The sequence below is a fragment of the Ochotona curzoniae genome, unplaced genomic scaffold (genome assembly GCF_017591425.1).
Source record: "Ochotona curzoniae isolate NIBS_2020 unplaced genomic scaffold, NIBS_Ocur_1.0 contig_3432, whole genome shotgun sequence".
Taxonomy (NCBI): Eukaryota; Metazoa; Chordata; class Mammalia; order Lagomorpha; family Ochotonidae; genus Ochotona; species Ochotona curzoniae.
In genome coordinates, this window is record NW_024465859.1 from 19077489 (window position 1) to 19093315 (window position 15827).

At 47.0% G+C, this 15827-nt stretch overlaps 1 protein-coding gene across 6 annotated transcripts in view; it reads left to right on the forward strand.

Moving 5' to 3' along the window:
* Positions 1-3549: 3549 nt before the first annotated feature.
* TTC17 (tetratricopeptide repeat domain 17) overlaps positions 3550-15827 on the forward strand; it is a 128991-nt gene continuing 116713 nt past the window's right edge. For all 6 annotated transcript variants that reach the window (XM_040980130.1, XM_040980131.1, XM_040980133.1 and 3 more), the window contains exon 1: positions 3550-3745. In XM_040980130.1, the coding sequence (XP_040836064.1) occupies positions 3584-3745 (162 nt within the window). In that variant the 5' untranslated portion in view covers positions 3550-3583. The remainder of the gene's footprint in view (positions 3746-15827) is intronic.

Sequence of the window (15827 nt, forward strand, 5' to 3'; positions counted from 1 at the left end):
AGAGAACCAGGGCACGGCATGCCAAACTTGCCGCCTGAACTGCAGTTGTGTTAAGCTGCTAAGTTTATAGAAGCTTGTCACAGCAATAGAAAGACCAATACAGGATCAGAAAAGACAAGGAAAAGTAGAAATAGGTAGTACAATACAGAAGCTACGATTCTTTTCTCCTCTAAAGGTAAATGGGTCAAAAGGGTGGGTTGGCCCAGAGGGACCTGGGTCTCTTGGCCCATGTCACTGAGCCTGCCTGTGTGATGAGCACTGGATTCATGAGCCCCGGGGCAGGGAGGGTCCAGCTTGGCCCAGGTCTCCTAGTTCAGGTCCATGAGCCACCTAGGAGAACTGGTATTCCTCAGTGTAGGGGATGGAGTGCCATGGTGCACAGACCATGGTGCACATGGAGGACATGGCATCCCATTGGGGCCTGCAGAGGACATCTGGTACCATAGCAGAGAACAGAGGACAGAATTACTCCAGCCAAACGATGACAGCAAAAATCTGGATGAATGGAAACTCTAAGGTCAACTGTGTGTGCCAATGGAAGGGGTTCCTCATCCATAGATCGGTGAGATGAACAGCATTTTAGAACTATCACATCCACCTGGGCAGAACCTTCAGAGCCTGTGCCTCGTGGTGACTCTAGGTTGATACTTTCCCCATCCTCAGATACTGGCATGGTTGGAAGACTGGGTATGGCCTATCCCCGTATCTCCCTCCTACCCCCAAAAATGGGAAGAAGAAATAGAAAGCTTGGAAACAATGATCACACTCACTTCTCCTTAACCCTAGAACCTTCCCACCATGATCAACCATGTAAACATCATCTAAAATAATAATTTTAAAAGATAAAAAAATAAATGGATCGAACAGCTGGTAGGCAAAATGTGTCATGTTGGGCTTCTCCTTACTATACTTCATTCATTCTCAGGCTCTACAGTCAGGCAGATCCAAGTCCAAATCCAGGCCACCAGTTACTAGCAACATGACGTTGGTCAGGTTACATCAGTAGCCTACCCCTGGTAACTTAACAGTAGCTGTAATGGATTTGGCACTACGGCTTACTGCATGAAGCAGTTGTCTGTAGTGCCAGCAGCCCATCCACGTGCCAGTTCAAGTCCCAGTTGCTCCACTACAAATCCAGCATCCTGCTGATATACCTGGGAAAACAGCTATGGATGGTCCAAATGCTTTGACCCTGAGTGAGCTCCTGGCTCCTAGCTTTGAACCAACCCAACTCCAGCCATTGTAGCCATTTGGAAAATGAACCAACAGGTGGAAAACTCTCTGTAATGTCTAACTCTGCCTTTCAATTAAATAAATCTTAAAAAAAAAATAGTAACTATGCATGTGTAGGACCTAGAGTGTAGTAAACACTCAAGAAATGTTAGATGAGAATGACATCATTGAACGTCTTTCCACTCGAGAGTAGGACTTCTACACCTAAAAATAAGACCCTGATACCATAGGTTATTTGCCACTGCTTTATTTTAAAACTTAATCAGTCTTCACTATGTCAGCACTTTAAGCTGCTCTCTGAAAGGAGAAAAAGAATTCTGTGGCCCTTGTTTCTACAGCATGAAGGCATGATTAACTTGTTTTCCTGCAGTGGTCAACACTCTCCCACAGGAAACCCAAGGCATAGCATGATGATCTTACAACAAAAATGATACAGGGTGGGAGCCTCGGGGGCAGTGACTCAAGTTGCCTTTTTTTTTTTTTTTAAGATTTATTTATTTTTAGGGCCTGGCAGCGTGGCTTAGTGGCTCAAGTCCTTACCTTGAACGGGCCGGGATCCCATATGGGCGCCAGTTCTAATCTCAGCAGCTCCACTTCCCATCCAGCTCCCTGTTTGTGGCCTGGGAAAGCAGTTGAGGATGGCCCAAAGCCTTGGGATCCTGCACCCGTGTGGGATACCCGGAAAAAGTTCCTGGCTCCTGGCTTTGGATTGGCATAGCATGGGCCGTTGCGCTGACTTGGGGAGTGGATCAGAGGAAGGAAGATCTTCCTCTCTGTCTCTCCTCCTCTCTGTGTATCTGACTTTTCAATTAAAAATAAATAATTCTATTGTCCATGTCCGCAATGATGAACATATGACTGAGTATGAAGAGCTATGTGTTAGTGATGATATGGAGGAACTGGAGGGCGGAGAGGGAGGGAATTGGGGAGGGGATAAGGGAATATTGAACTGTATCATAAAATGATTGCAATAATAATAAAATGTGAAAAAAATTCTTTAAAAAATCTTTAAAAATATTTATTTATTTTTAATTGAAAAGTCAAATATATAGAGAGGAGGAGAGACAGAAAGATCTTCGTTTCACTCCTCATGTGGCTGTAAAGAGCAACCAGAACTGAGCCAATCTAAAGCCAGGAGCCTCTTCCGGATATCGCATGCAGGTTCAGGGTCCCAAGGCTTTAGGCTGTCCTCTTCTGCTTTCCCAGGTCACAAGCAGGGAGCTGGATGGGAAATGGAGCAGCCAGGATTAGAACCAGCGCCCATATGGGATCCTGGCGCATGCCAGGTGAAGACTTTAGCCACTACTCTTCCGTGCCGGGCCCTCAAGTCTCCTCTTGCAAAAGCCTGGCTTATTTCAGAGATTCTGGGTCCAGTCCTGGCCCCTGCTTCACACCCAGCATATCCTGTGAGGCCACAGACAACGGGTTAAGTGCTTGGGTCGCTGTCCCCCACAAGAGAGACCCTGATTCCGTCCTGAGCTCCTGGCTTCTCCCTCGCTCAGCTCTAGCTACTGTGGGCTTGTGGCGAGTGAACCAGTGAATGGAAAATTCCTGTCTTCCTGTAGAAGAATTGAAATAAATAAAAATCACATGACAGAAAGTGGGAGGTGCTCTGAAACATTAAAAAAAGTTATCTGGTAGAAGCTAATGACAGAACCACACGTAGGATCCAGGTTCGTCCCGGCGTGCTGTGAGTTTCCAAGGAAAAGTGAACCACCTGATAAGTATATATGCACAGCCCAGTTAAACTGTGATCCGATTCAGCGGACTCGAGGATTAGGGAGAAGAGCTGAGAAGGGATTTCAGACAAGCTCCCTGTCATCCTAAAGCTCACCCACAGTTGCCCCTCTAATAGCAATCTCCAAGGTTTGGTTTAAATTAAATTACAACACCCCATCAATGTACACATCTCAGAGCGGATTCTATTCTGCATACAATAGGTGCAATAAAGCGAGGAAAGAGAGTTTATTCACTGTCTTTAAGTTCCTACAAGCGCCCGCATTATAGAGCTGTTGAGGGACCTAGGAGCAGCAACCCTGGCCGCCCACCCCCGTGGAAACGTCCAATGTTTGTTTTTTAAAAAGGTAATCTACTCTATGGTGAGAAATTAAAACTTCTCTCAGCAAAACAAAACAAAAAACCCGACTCTTAACATTTCAGTTTAAAGGCCTTTTGCTTTCACCACACAGACCCCAAAGAGCGGTCGGTCACCGGCACCAGCCGCCCGAGCCGCCCTTCCAGGCTCCGCCTCCTCCTCGTCCACCTCCTCCCGCGCAGACCTCCCCAAGATGGCGGGCAGCGCGGAGTCGCTTCCGGTTCCGGTGTGAGCGACCGGGTTGGGGGGGCCAAGATGGCGGCGGCGGCAGTCGGGATCCGCGGCCGGTGCAAGCTGCTCACCTGCTCCGGCCCGGGCTGGCTCCTCAGGCTTTCAGCCTTGCTCAGTGTGGCTGCTCGAGGGGCCTGGGCCACGACGCACTGGGTCGTCACGGAGGATGGAAAGATCCAGCAGCAGGTAGCGGCCCCGGTTTTCCATCTCGTCCGCACCCGCCCTAGCCCGGGGGAAAGGGGGTGCCCCGTCCCGGCCCCGTGCATTGGGGCTCTGCGCGGTCCCCCCCTCCCAGGTTACCATCCCGTGGGCCTGGGCCCGCGACCTCCCTGCGTTCGGTGCCCTCACACCCGGCGCCGCCCCCGTCCGCTTGTCTCCCGGTCCTCGCTTGCACCGCGTGGAAGTTCGCAGCCTCGTCCTCGGTGGGGGGAGAGTGCCCCGGCAATCGGCGGCCTGGCCTTGGGGTCCATGGCTTGTGCTCGGGGTTTAGCAACGACCAGGGCGTTAGAAATGCTTTTTTCTGGCGCCGGTTCCCCGTGGAAGTGGAAAGCAGGTGGCAGCGCCGGGCTGTGCGCGGGTCCCAGGGCGGTGACAGCTCCGGCACCCTCGCCACCCAGCGCACCGGTGCCTGCTGCTCCCCCACCGCGGCTGCTCTCCCACCTGGTGGAATTCGTTTCTGGGGCTGTGGCGTAGGCAGCCTGTCCCGTTAACCAGGTCAGCAGAGACTCATTAGAGAACACGGTCCTACCCAAGGAGTGCTCGAGGGTGCTGCTCTGGTGGCGTCGCCCGCATCTTTTCTGCGGACGTAGCCCTCCTTTCCTAGGGTACTCTGCGCCGTTTCTAAAGCTAATTCTAGTAACCTAGCCCCGCTGCAGGATAGATATTCCTTCTGTTGGCTTTAGATATGCCTCAACTCATTCCTCCGGGGACATACCGCTTTTCTTATGTAACTTTAGGATCGGTTGCGTTTTGTAAGTGTTGCGGAAACCTACTAAAGTGTACCTGTGTGTTCTGCTACAGATTCCTGGTAAACTCAGTGATTTCCTGTTCGCTTCGGAAGCCATCCTGAACTGTCCAACAAACATTTAGAAAGTGAGGCGTATGTCCTTGGCAGGGAAGCCCACGCGTCTCAAATCAGTGCCCTGGGAAAGCAGAGGCCCTCTGCGTTGTGTGCCCTGAGTTAGCTCATGGCACAGCTGGCTTCTGTTTAAGATGAAGTTTGCCGTGGGATAACAGGTTTTGTCTCAAGTATAAGGAGCGTGTTAAGAATGAGCCTTGGAGTTTATGATCGGCAGTCAGCATCAGCTGTCATCCTTTTGGGTGCAATTGCACGACACCTGACTTTGTGAGAAAAGGTTTCCTGTACATGTCCCTTGCGGAGACTTAAAAATCTACGTATTTCAGAATCCCTAGGAAACATGGCAAATCCGTCTTCTTGAAATATGATATGGGAACTTGGCATGTAGAAGTCTTCCCTGAGTTCTTTGGTGCGCTAGTGGTGGTTTTCCTGGGTCCTCATAAAAGGAGAGGTGGAGTGAAGTCACTCCTGCTGCAGTTTGGGGAGCCCTTCTCCCATTGGCTCTTGTGCAGCATCCTTATTGGCCACAGCTGTTTAGACTCTGTGACATTGACTTCTCCTTCCCATTTGGTGTCCTGCCATTCAGCTGAGAAAGTAGCCCATTTGAAAAGTGAAAGCTGCTGGAAATGTATTATTTATAGGCCAAACCCGGCGATGTGTGAGGGGATGCTGATTTTGATCTTGTTCTTTCCCAAATCCCTTCCGTTGCACATGGGGTGTGTATGTGTTATGTCTTAGTGGGAAGAGGTAGTTACTGATGGCTTGCCTCCCAGAAGGGTCCAAGCTGAAATCTTGTGGCTCTCTGCCAGGTCCCCACTGCAGTAAGTGCTTATTCTTGAAGCTAAAAAAAAAGGAAAGCTTTCTTTCCCGGAGGCCTTGTGTAATGATCCTTTTCATTGACTTTTGCAGTACTTTGTCATTCATAACATTGGCACTGTTCACTTCCGAGAGGCCAGAACATTTTACGCCAGCAGACGGACTTGGTGCCTGCAGTGTAGCAGTCAGAGGCCAGGGTAGGGCGACTGGATTTGATCTGAGAGGGAGGAGCTGGCATGGAAGTAAAGAACAGAGGCAAATGCCATGGTCTGAGTTGCACGTTGATGATGGTGTGCCCCTCATGCTTCTTCCCCGCCAGTCCTTGCCTGCTGGGAGAAGCCAAGCTCTGTTTAGATTGTGATTAATCATCACATTTGGGATGGAAAAATCCTAGCATTGGGGGATGCATTCAGAAGCAATTAATTAAAGGCTTGGAATATGTATTTGTACTGTGTGCCAGCTGACCTGTCAAAGAATTGTTATTTGTTCTTGGTTATAAAATTTGAGAGTGGAGTATGATTTCAATTTTAAAGTGACCTATTATCGGGGAGAGGGCTAAGGGCAAGCTGAAAAAGCAGATCTTAGAAAATCAGAGTGGCACACACCTTCTGAAACTGTGCTATTGAAACCTGTCTAACTTAGATAGAACAGATAGCTCACTGTTTCCCATAGGGAGCATGGAACATGGATTACAAACCTTTATTGCCCACAGTACAGATTTAACTAAAGATATTTCCCAACATTGCCATGAAAGTTTTATCCAAAGACCAGTGTGTAGTCCTTCTAGGAGCTTCTAGGTCCTTCTTTTGTTTTCTGTTTAGCATATACTAAAGGTGGGCACCTACCGGTGGCATACTGCAGACTTGGGAGCGTAAATCCTGAGGTGGGCTGGAGTGGGTTCCAGGCAGAGCAAGGAGCACACCTTTCTGCAGGTAGCCTGTTCACTGACTGAGCAGGCTTTGCTGAGTAGTCCCAGGATCGTTTCATCACCCATCCCTGCCTCACTGGGAATAGTTACTTTCCCAGTGTTTAGGCTGTGTGCCTACTGAGATTTATGGAATTCCAGGAGTGTGGTCCAGGAAATCATGGCACTTAGATATGAAGACGGAACCCTATACTCACTGATTTCTTTCCCACCATGATAAAGGACTGCTAAGAAAAGGCCCCTCTGCATCTCTGCTTGCTCTCCAGTCCTCTTGGTTTTTTCACTTACCTGTGACCCTGTGCCTGGAAACCACTCAGTTTATGTAAGCAGTGGTTCTTATCTTTGGGTCCAGAGACTTGATTCACTGGGATAATCTGCATCCAAGGAAGATGTATGATGCACTTAGGCCAGTGGATCATCATTAGGTTGACTTCATGATGAATAAGCTTCAAGGTAATTTTTAAAAAGATTCTTTTATTTTTATTTGAAAGACAGAGGTGCAGAGAAAGAGCAGGGGAAGGAGAGAGAGATCCTCAGTCCAGCCATCCTTTCCCAGATAGCCCCATATGGGAACCGGCCAACCTGCTTCCCATCCAACTCCCTGCCTGTGACCTGGGAAAGTAGTTGAGGACAGCCCAAAGCTCTGGGACCCTGTACCTGCGTGGGAGACCTGGAAGAAGTTCCTGGCTCCTGGCTTTGGATTGGCTCAGTTCCAGCCATTGTGGCCGCTTGGGGAGTGAACCACCAGTTGGAAGATCTTTCTCTGTCTCTCCTCCTCTCTGTGTATCTGACGTTCCAATAAAAATAAATAATAAGTCTTTAAAAAAAAGTATTAGTCTGCAATAACGTGCAAATGATCACTTTATACGAAGTCTAAAGTGCATTTTTCCCTCTCAGAACACCAAGTGATGGTATCAGAAGAAACATGTAAGTAAAGATGCAAATCATCATGTTAGAGTCTTTTCCTGTCCAGTTTACTTTATCTGTTTTGTGTTGACGTCAGATTAGGGGTAAGTGGATGGGCAAGGGCCCTTGTAAGTGTGAATTCAGTTTGGTGGCTAAGCATGTGGCTTCTGGTCAGGGGCGTATCTCCAGAGTTCAGGCGCTGTAAAGTGTCCCCAGTGGACAAGGTTTCCAACAAGCTTCACTCTCGGAAGCCCTGGGAGAGATTTGGGTGCTAAGTGATTGCTTCAGCAGTTATGACCCAAAGGAGTACTGTCAGACTTAGTTCAACAGATTGTGTTGACTGGTCTTTAACTTGCTAAGTGAGCCCGAGGTTTCCTTTTGGTCCAGTGTTAAATTATGTCATTAACCCGGGAGAACATTGATAGGACACCGAGAAATCGATGGCTTTGTTTCAGTGCTTTGTTGTCCTGGAGCTCTGTTTCTGGGTGTGAACACTTCAGGGATTTAACTTCCCAGTTTTTCACTAACTTGCTGGATGGACACCTGCTAAACCTTGCCAGTTGTCCTTGGCATTAAAGGAATTCTCATTCAGCCCAGCTTTTTCCAATGTTGTCCACTGATGTTTTTACTTCTAATAAGTTACCCAGGTAATAATTCTGTTTATGTTGTAGAGTAAGTAGTAAGAGGAACTTGGAAATATAGAGATGGATGATAAAATCAAATAGTTTTCCCAATCACTTACTGAAGAAATGTTTCCTGACTGCTTGCTTTTTGCCACTCCCTGTGTTTTGGGGGTATGCCCGTTTCTGTTGGCTGTCATGACTTGAGATTCTCCCTTTAGGGGCAGTCACAGCTCCATCCTAAAGTGGCCTCCCCTGTCCGCTGCCCGTCCCCCAGGTTAGTGCCCTGCTCTGCCCACCAATAGTCTGGACTGCTTGCTTCCAGTGCAGGTTCCTAGGTCAGCGAGTGAGATGAACCCGTGATGATACAACTGGACATAGATCATTTCCAGAAATTCAGTTTTAAACATTGCCATTCCTCCGGTTTATCTTGCAGCCTTTTTTTTCTTTCTTTTTTTTTTTTTTCCAAGATTTATTTATTTTTACTGCACAGTCAGATATACAGAGAAGAAGATCTCCCTAACACTGATTCGCTCCCCAAGTGGCTGCAACAACTGGAGCTGAGCTGATCTGAAGCCAGGCGCTTCTTCCAGGTCATCCAAGTGGGGTCACAAGGCTTTTGATCATCCTTGATTGCTTTCCCAGGCCATAAGCAAGAAACTGGATGGGAAATGGGGCCGCCAGGATTAGAACTGGTGTCCATATGGGATCCTGACATGTTCAAGGCGAGGACCTACACTACTAGGACTCCATGCTGGGCCCCTAGATTAAAGACTTCTAATATGAGGTGTTTTTTTTTAATAAGATTTATTTTTATTGTTATTGCAAAGTCAGATATACAGAGAGGAGGAGAGACAGAGAACGATCTTCCATCTTTTGATTCATTCCCCAAGTGACCGCAACAGCTTGTGCTGTGCCGATCCGAAGCCAGGAGCCAGGAACCTGCTCCTGGCCTCCCATGCAGGTGCAGGGTCCCAAGGCTTTGGGCCATCTTCGACTACTTTCCCAGGCCACAAGCAGGGAGCTGGATGGAAAGTGGAGCTGCCGGGACTAGAACCAGTGCCCATATGGGATCCTGGCATGTTCAAGGTGAGAACCTGAGCCACTAGGCCACCGCACCAGGTCCCCTATGAGTTCTTAAGGGAGTACTTCAGGTTAAGAATGAAACTAGTTTTGTCTCTAAACCTGTATCCTGCCCCATTTCCCTGGTTTAACGAAATGTAACGACATTTATCATCCACAAATTTGTCTATTTGAGGTCTAGTTGTCTTCTTAAATCCCTCCCTCTTCTTTACCGCTTACCAGGATCTTTCTGTTGTACCTGCTAATAATATCTGAATTTTTCCCATGTCCACAGTTGTTACTCTGAGTTAGGCCACCTAGTTATTACCACAGCTGTTCTCAAGAGCTAGTCTCCCTGGGTCTACTCTCCCTGCGTTCAGTCCCTTCTTCGCAGAGCAGTTAGAGTGATCTTTAACACCTCCTCTCTCTTTTGTCTTTTTTAAAGATTTATTTATTTTTGTTGGAAAGGCAGATTTACAGAGAGAAGGAAAGACAAAGATCTTCCTTCTACTGGTTCACTCTCCAAGATTTTCTTCTGGGTCTTTCACGTGGGTGCAGGTTTCCAAAGGCTTGGGCCATCCTTTGCTGTTTTCCCAAACCATAAACAGAGTTGGATCAGAGGAGAAAAAGCGGGACATAAACCGGTGCCCATATGGGGTTCTGGCACTTGCAGGTAGGGATTGGCTTGTTGAACAATCACACTGGCCCCAACGCCTCCTTTCTGTTAAAAATTCGGAGTAGTTGGCACTGAGATGTCAGCGTCCTGTAAATTCCCACTGTTCCACTTCCTCTCCAGGTCCCTGATTAACACATCCGGGAAAGCAGTGGAAGATGGCCCAAGTGCTCGGGTTCCTGCCACCAAAGTGGGGATCTGCATGGAGTTTCCAACCCCTGGCCTCACTGCAGCCATTAGGCGAATGGGCCAGCACATGGGGATTGGTCTTTCTCTTTTTTTCACTCCCTCTATCACTCTGCCTTTCAAATAGGTGAATGTAGATTGCAGAAGTAATGCGTGACATTTTAAAAAAGATTTGTTTATTTGTATTGGAAAGGTAGATCTACAGAGAGAAGAAACAGAACAGTCTTCTTCTGCAGATTCACTCCCTAGGGAGCAGCAATGGCCAGAGCTGAGCTGATCAGAAGCCAGGAATCGGGAGCTTCCTTTGGGTCTCCTACTTGAATGCAGGGTCCCAAGGCTTTGGGCCGTCCTCAACTGCTTTCCCAGGCCACAAGCAGGGAGCTGGATGGGAAGTGGAACAGCCGGGACACGGAATAGGTGCCCATATGGGATACCACACCTGGAGGTGGAGGCTTAGCCAATTGAGCCAATGCACTGGCCTGTAATGCATGACATTTGTAAAAATAGATGAGTGACAGGGAATATTTAAAGTAATAAAGTGAAGTCTCTCCCTCCACCTTCCCCTCACCACCCCCCAGAACTCTGCCCACTCTCACTCCCCAGGGCAAACTTTTTACATTTGGGAATATATTCCTGGGTATGGCCTGTATTACTGCAGTGATTTCCTGTTGTGGGAAATGTCTGAATCTGTGTGTCTTCTAAAGAAAAGGCAGCCGGTCTTTAGCCCAGCAGTTCTGAGTACCTGGCTGCAGCTCTTGTCTCCACCTTCCTACCAAACAGAACCTGGGAGGAAGCAATGACAGCTGAAGTTCTTGGGTCTCTACATGTGGGACAGCTGGATTGCATTCCTGGCTCATGGCTTGGGCTGGTCATTGTAGGCATCTGGGAACTGAACCAGGTGATCAGAATGCTCCCCCCGTGTGTCTGTCACTAACTATATATATGTATGTGTGTATATATATATATATATATATATATATATATATATCCTGTTAGAGGCTTAATTAGCTTACGGTTTTAGGGACAGAGTCCAAGACTGGGCACACTGGGCACAGCCTTGTTTGTTCAGCCTCTGGAGAAGGCTCTGCTGGCTCCGTGAGGGCATGATGGGTGTGATCAGGGATGATGACTCATGGTGTGAGCATATGTGAGAGGGAGAGGCCTTCACCAAGTCAGGAAGCCAGGGACTAGGAGGGACCATTATTTGCTTTGTAATAACCCACTCTCCTGGGAACTTGGGTCCTATGAGAGCTGCATTAATCCTTCTAAAGGCATTGCTCTCAGTGGTTTAATTCCCTCCCATGGGGCCCTACTGCTTCTGGATTCTACCACTCTCATGTTGCTACACTGGGGACCAAGCTGTTAACGTGGGAACCCTTAGGAACTTACTAAGGAATCTGTAACAAGATCCAACTTCTGTGAGCGTCTTAGGACCTGACCTTTGCTTCTCTCAAGGCTTCTTTCTTGAGTGCCCACCCTTCCTTCAGAGTCACACACACACACACAGCCCCGCCCATGTTTAGCTTTGATGAGTGACACCCAAATCTGCCATGTTCTGAGTTGTTGCGCATGTTGTCCTTTCCCCTAATATCCCACACTTCTTACAGCTCCCAACACTACCCCAGTGATGCTTCCACGATGTGTAGAATCCAGTGAGCTGTGGTTTGTGCTTCCACAGCATCCTGAGTGCCTGTGACGTCATTTGCTACACCATGCTGTGTCTATTAGGAAATTTTCTACTGGACTGCTCAATCTTCCTTGTAGTTGCTATATCCATTTCTTGAGCTTTAGTATCTCAGTGCCAAAGCAGATAGCCTGGAACATGTGTAACATGATTGGATGATATGAAGACATTTGAAAATTTGTTGCTACTATTTAGGAATTCACTAGTGTCTGAACAAAGCTTTATAGTACTCACTAGTGTGATAACCTTCTGGAGACTAGTGTAAAGGAAGCTTCAGTCTTCTGGATGGTCTTCAGAGCTTGGAGTAGGGACAGCGTTGTTGTGCAGTGACTTAAGCTGCCACATGCAGTGCCACCATTGTATATCAGAGGCTACTTCACTTCCAGTCTCCCTTCATGCTAATACACCTAGGAAGGCAGTGGGTGATGGGCCAAGGGCTTGGGCCCTTGCTGTCCATGTGGGAGACTTGGATGGCATGTGTGGCTCCAAGCTTTGGCCTGACCCAGCCCTGGCTGTTGCTTACAACCATAGGGGGAGTGAACTGTGCATGGAAGATATTTTGTGTGTGTGTGTGTGTGTGTGTGTGTGTGTGTGTGTGTGTGTGTGTGTGTGTTTCTGCCTTTCAGATCAATCAGTAGGTCATTAAAGCTTAGAGTGACCTGTCAGCGAGTTAGCTCAGGCCCTCAGAGAGGTTGCACAGTATGTGAGAAGAACTGTGACTTGAGAGATCAAGTTGCCAGTCTACTGTGACCATGTTGTGCTGTGCAAGGGGAATCATCCTCTTTGCCGCCGATAATACATCTGAACAGTCAACTTTTTGAAGAGACATCAAACATTATGAGGAAGTTAAAGGAGATAAGGAAAAAAATAAACTGAAAAGGCAGTGGCAAGGTAGCTGAGCGATGGCAGGCGCCTGTTGAGGAGGGATTAGCATCAGCTGTGGGGCCCAGCAGTTGTTAGAGTTTTGAAGCAGCACTGGTGAAGTGAACAGAAGGTGCTCATGACAGTGAGGAATGAGAGAGCTTGCCAACAGCTTGGGTCAAAAATTAGAACAGCTTTGCACTCCAGAATGCAGGGAGCAGCGAGTTAGCAGTACCTGCACTGCTCTGTGATGACAAAAGGGAAACCAAACACCAGCGGGAGTTCCCCAGTGAGTGCGCCTCTTTCATAGCCAAACGGCAAGAAAGATCCATGTGCTCACAGACGCTCTTCCCACTGTAAAATTCTAGCCCTTCGTTCCTAGGCCTCTTATCAGAACACCCAAGGCCTGACTGGTTGCCAGTTTCAGTTCTCACTAATCCTCACCTCTAAGCTATCTGGCATTTTCTTCACATCTTACCGAACTGTTGCATGGTTGCCAGGGCATACATGCTTGGTTTCTCCTGCATCCCTGCCCGTGGCCTCCCTCTCTCGTGCTGAACGCCATGGTCCTTGAAGAGCTGTCAGTGTTATCTTCCTTCTCTTGTGATAGGCGCTCACCAGATGCTCTTGGGCAATCTCATGGCACAGAATACCATCTGTAGTCTGAGGACTCGACAGTCTTGCCTACAGTCCCAACCACTCTTGGAACTGTACTTTGTCAGAGTACTTAAAATGTTGGAAAAATAAAAATAATGGATAAATTTCTCTTGGTGCAAAAATAATCTTGAGGGCTTAATGTTTTAATGCTTTTTGAAGATCTCATGTATATCTGACTGCTAGATGCCTCCACCTGGCCTCTTCGCTGTCTCATAGACATTAAAAAGACATTTTATCACAAATTGAATTATTCTTACCCTACTCAGTAAATTGATGAAATCCAAACTTCTGACATCTTCTTTGCTTTTTCTAGTTCTCACATCTCATACATAATATAGCAGTAATTGGTTCACTTTACTTCCAAGGTTTTGCGTTACACTTAAGATTAAATTGTGGAATTTTAACTGTGAGCTACAAGGCCCTGCAGGATCTGGGACCTGGCTCCTGGGCACTTCTCGTTTTGGGCTGGGCTGAGTACTGAAGCTGTGCCAGCCTTGGAGATTCCTTACACTGCTCAGCTGGTCCTTCCCTATGGACCTTTGTTCTCGCTTCTTCCTCTGCACCTGTCGTGGCTCAGCTCCTCTCCTCTCTCAGGTTTCTGCTCATCATTGCCTCTTCTGACTAGTGTATCCAAAATAGCATCTCCTTTTATCATTCTATATTCTTTTTTTTTAAGATTTATTTATTTTTTATTACAAAGTCAGATATACAGAGAGGAGGAGAAACAGAGAGGAAGATCTTCCATCCAATGATTCACTCCGGCATAGCAACGGCCGGTGCTATGCCAATCCAAAGCCAGGAGGCAGGAACCTCTTCTGGATCTCCCACTTGGGTGCCTGGTCCCAAAGCTTTGGGCCGCCCTCAACTGCTTTCCCAGGCCACAAGCAGGGAACTGGATGGGAAATGGAGCAGCTGGGATTAGAACTGGTGACCATATGGGATCCCGGCATGTTCAAGGTGAGAACTTCAGCTGCTAGGGCCACGGCACCGGGCCCTATCATTCTATATTCTTTTTAAAAAATGCTTTTTTTAAAAAAAAACATTAATTTTAGTTTGTTATTGGAAAGCCAGATATGCAGAGAGAAGGAGATAGAGAAAGCTCCTCCGTCCCCTGGTTCACTCCCAGAATTGGCCATAAAAGCTGGAGCTGAGCTGACCCGAAGCCAGGAGCTTCCTCCAGGTCTCCCACCTGAGAGCAGAGTCCCAAGGCTTTGGGCCATCCTTTACTACTCTCCCGGCCACAAGCAGGGAGCTGATGGGAAGTAGAGAAACCAGGACACGAACTGGTGCCCATATCTGATGCCAGCAAATTCAAGGCAAGGATTTATGCACTAGGCTCTCATATTTGGCCCCCCAAACACCTATTTTTATTGGAAATGCAGATTTACAGAGAGAAGAGGAGATAGAGAGAAGGATCTTACATCTGGTGGTTCACTCCCCAAATGGCCACAGCAGCTGGAGCTGGCACTGTAATATGCACAAGAGCACTTATACAAATTCATGAATAGTAGAATTAAAAGGTAGTGTGCATTTCCATGAGCCTTTCAAAGACCCCCTCATGTCATATTATATATTTATATGTGTGTGTGTGCATGATATTATCATACATACTATGTATGTGTATGTGTGTACGTATGTATGTGTGTGTATACACAGTCTCGATCTCACATTTTCACAAGAGTATATTTCTGAACATAATAACCTTTTGGTTGTTGTTTGATGACACATTCTTTTATCACATTTAGAACTTAAAACTTGATTGAGTAAAGTAACTGTGATGTCTGAAACAGTACCTGGTGTGTAGTCTGTACTTAGGAAATACTGAGAGAATGTGGGCATGAGTGAGACGCGCACTCAGTCCTCTCCACCTACAATAGCTCTTACTGAAGACCAGCATCATTTTAGTAGTCTGGTAAAATGAAGTGCATTTGCTTTGTTTGTTAAGCGTTTAAAAATAATTTCTTCATTTATTTGAGAAACCGCAAGTGTCCGTGGATACTCCTGAGATATCCACAGTGCTCCCGGTGGCCCAGGTCCCCCAGCCTGGTGACTGGAGCCCAGAGCCTGGAGCCATCAGCGTTGCCTCCCAGGGTCTGTATCAGCAGGCAGCTGGAGCCCAGGGAAGAGCAGAGAAGAGCCCAGCAGGTCGGGAGCCCAGGCACTCCATTATGGGACACACTCCAAAGAGCTGTGCCAGAGCATTTACTGCAAAGGCTTTCAGCCAGTCCATTCATTCTTTTTTGAGACAGAAATCTAATACAGTCTATATCTTCTGAACAAGCATGATGTCTTTGAACCAGAATTGTGAAGTGGTACCTCAGAGAGTTTCCTTTCTTATTGGATATTTGGACGTTTTCCTTTCTTGTTGGATATTTGTACATATTACCTATTATACTTCTTAGGATATGCTCAAGGAATTTTATTGTAATTGAGGTTGTGGCATTTAAAATACCTGAATACATGTGTATTTAAGTAAGTTACTTCATATTAAGAAATTTATATGAAATAAATTTAAATTTATATTTATACATATATATGTATAAATATACACACACACAAAAGAAACACTTTTTTAAAAAAGATTTGTTTATTTTTATTGGGAAGGCAGATCTACTGAGATGTGAAACAGAAATATGTTCCATCCTCTGGTTAACTTCACAGATGGCTGCAATGGCCAGAGATGAGCCAGTCCAAAGCCAGGAACCAGGAGCTTCTTCTGGATCTCCCACATAGGTGCAGGGTCCCAAGACTTTATACCTTCTCTGCTGTTTTCCCAGGCCACAAGCAGGGAGATGGACGG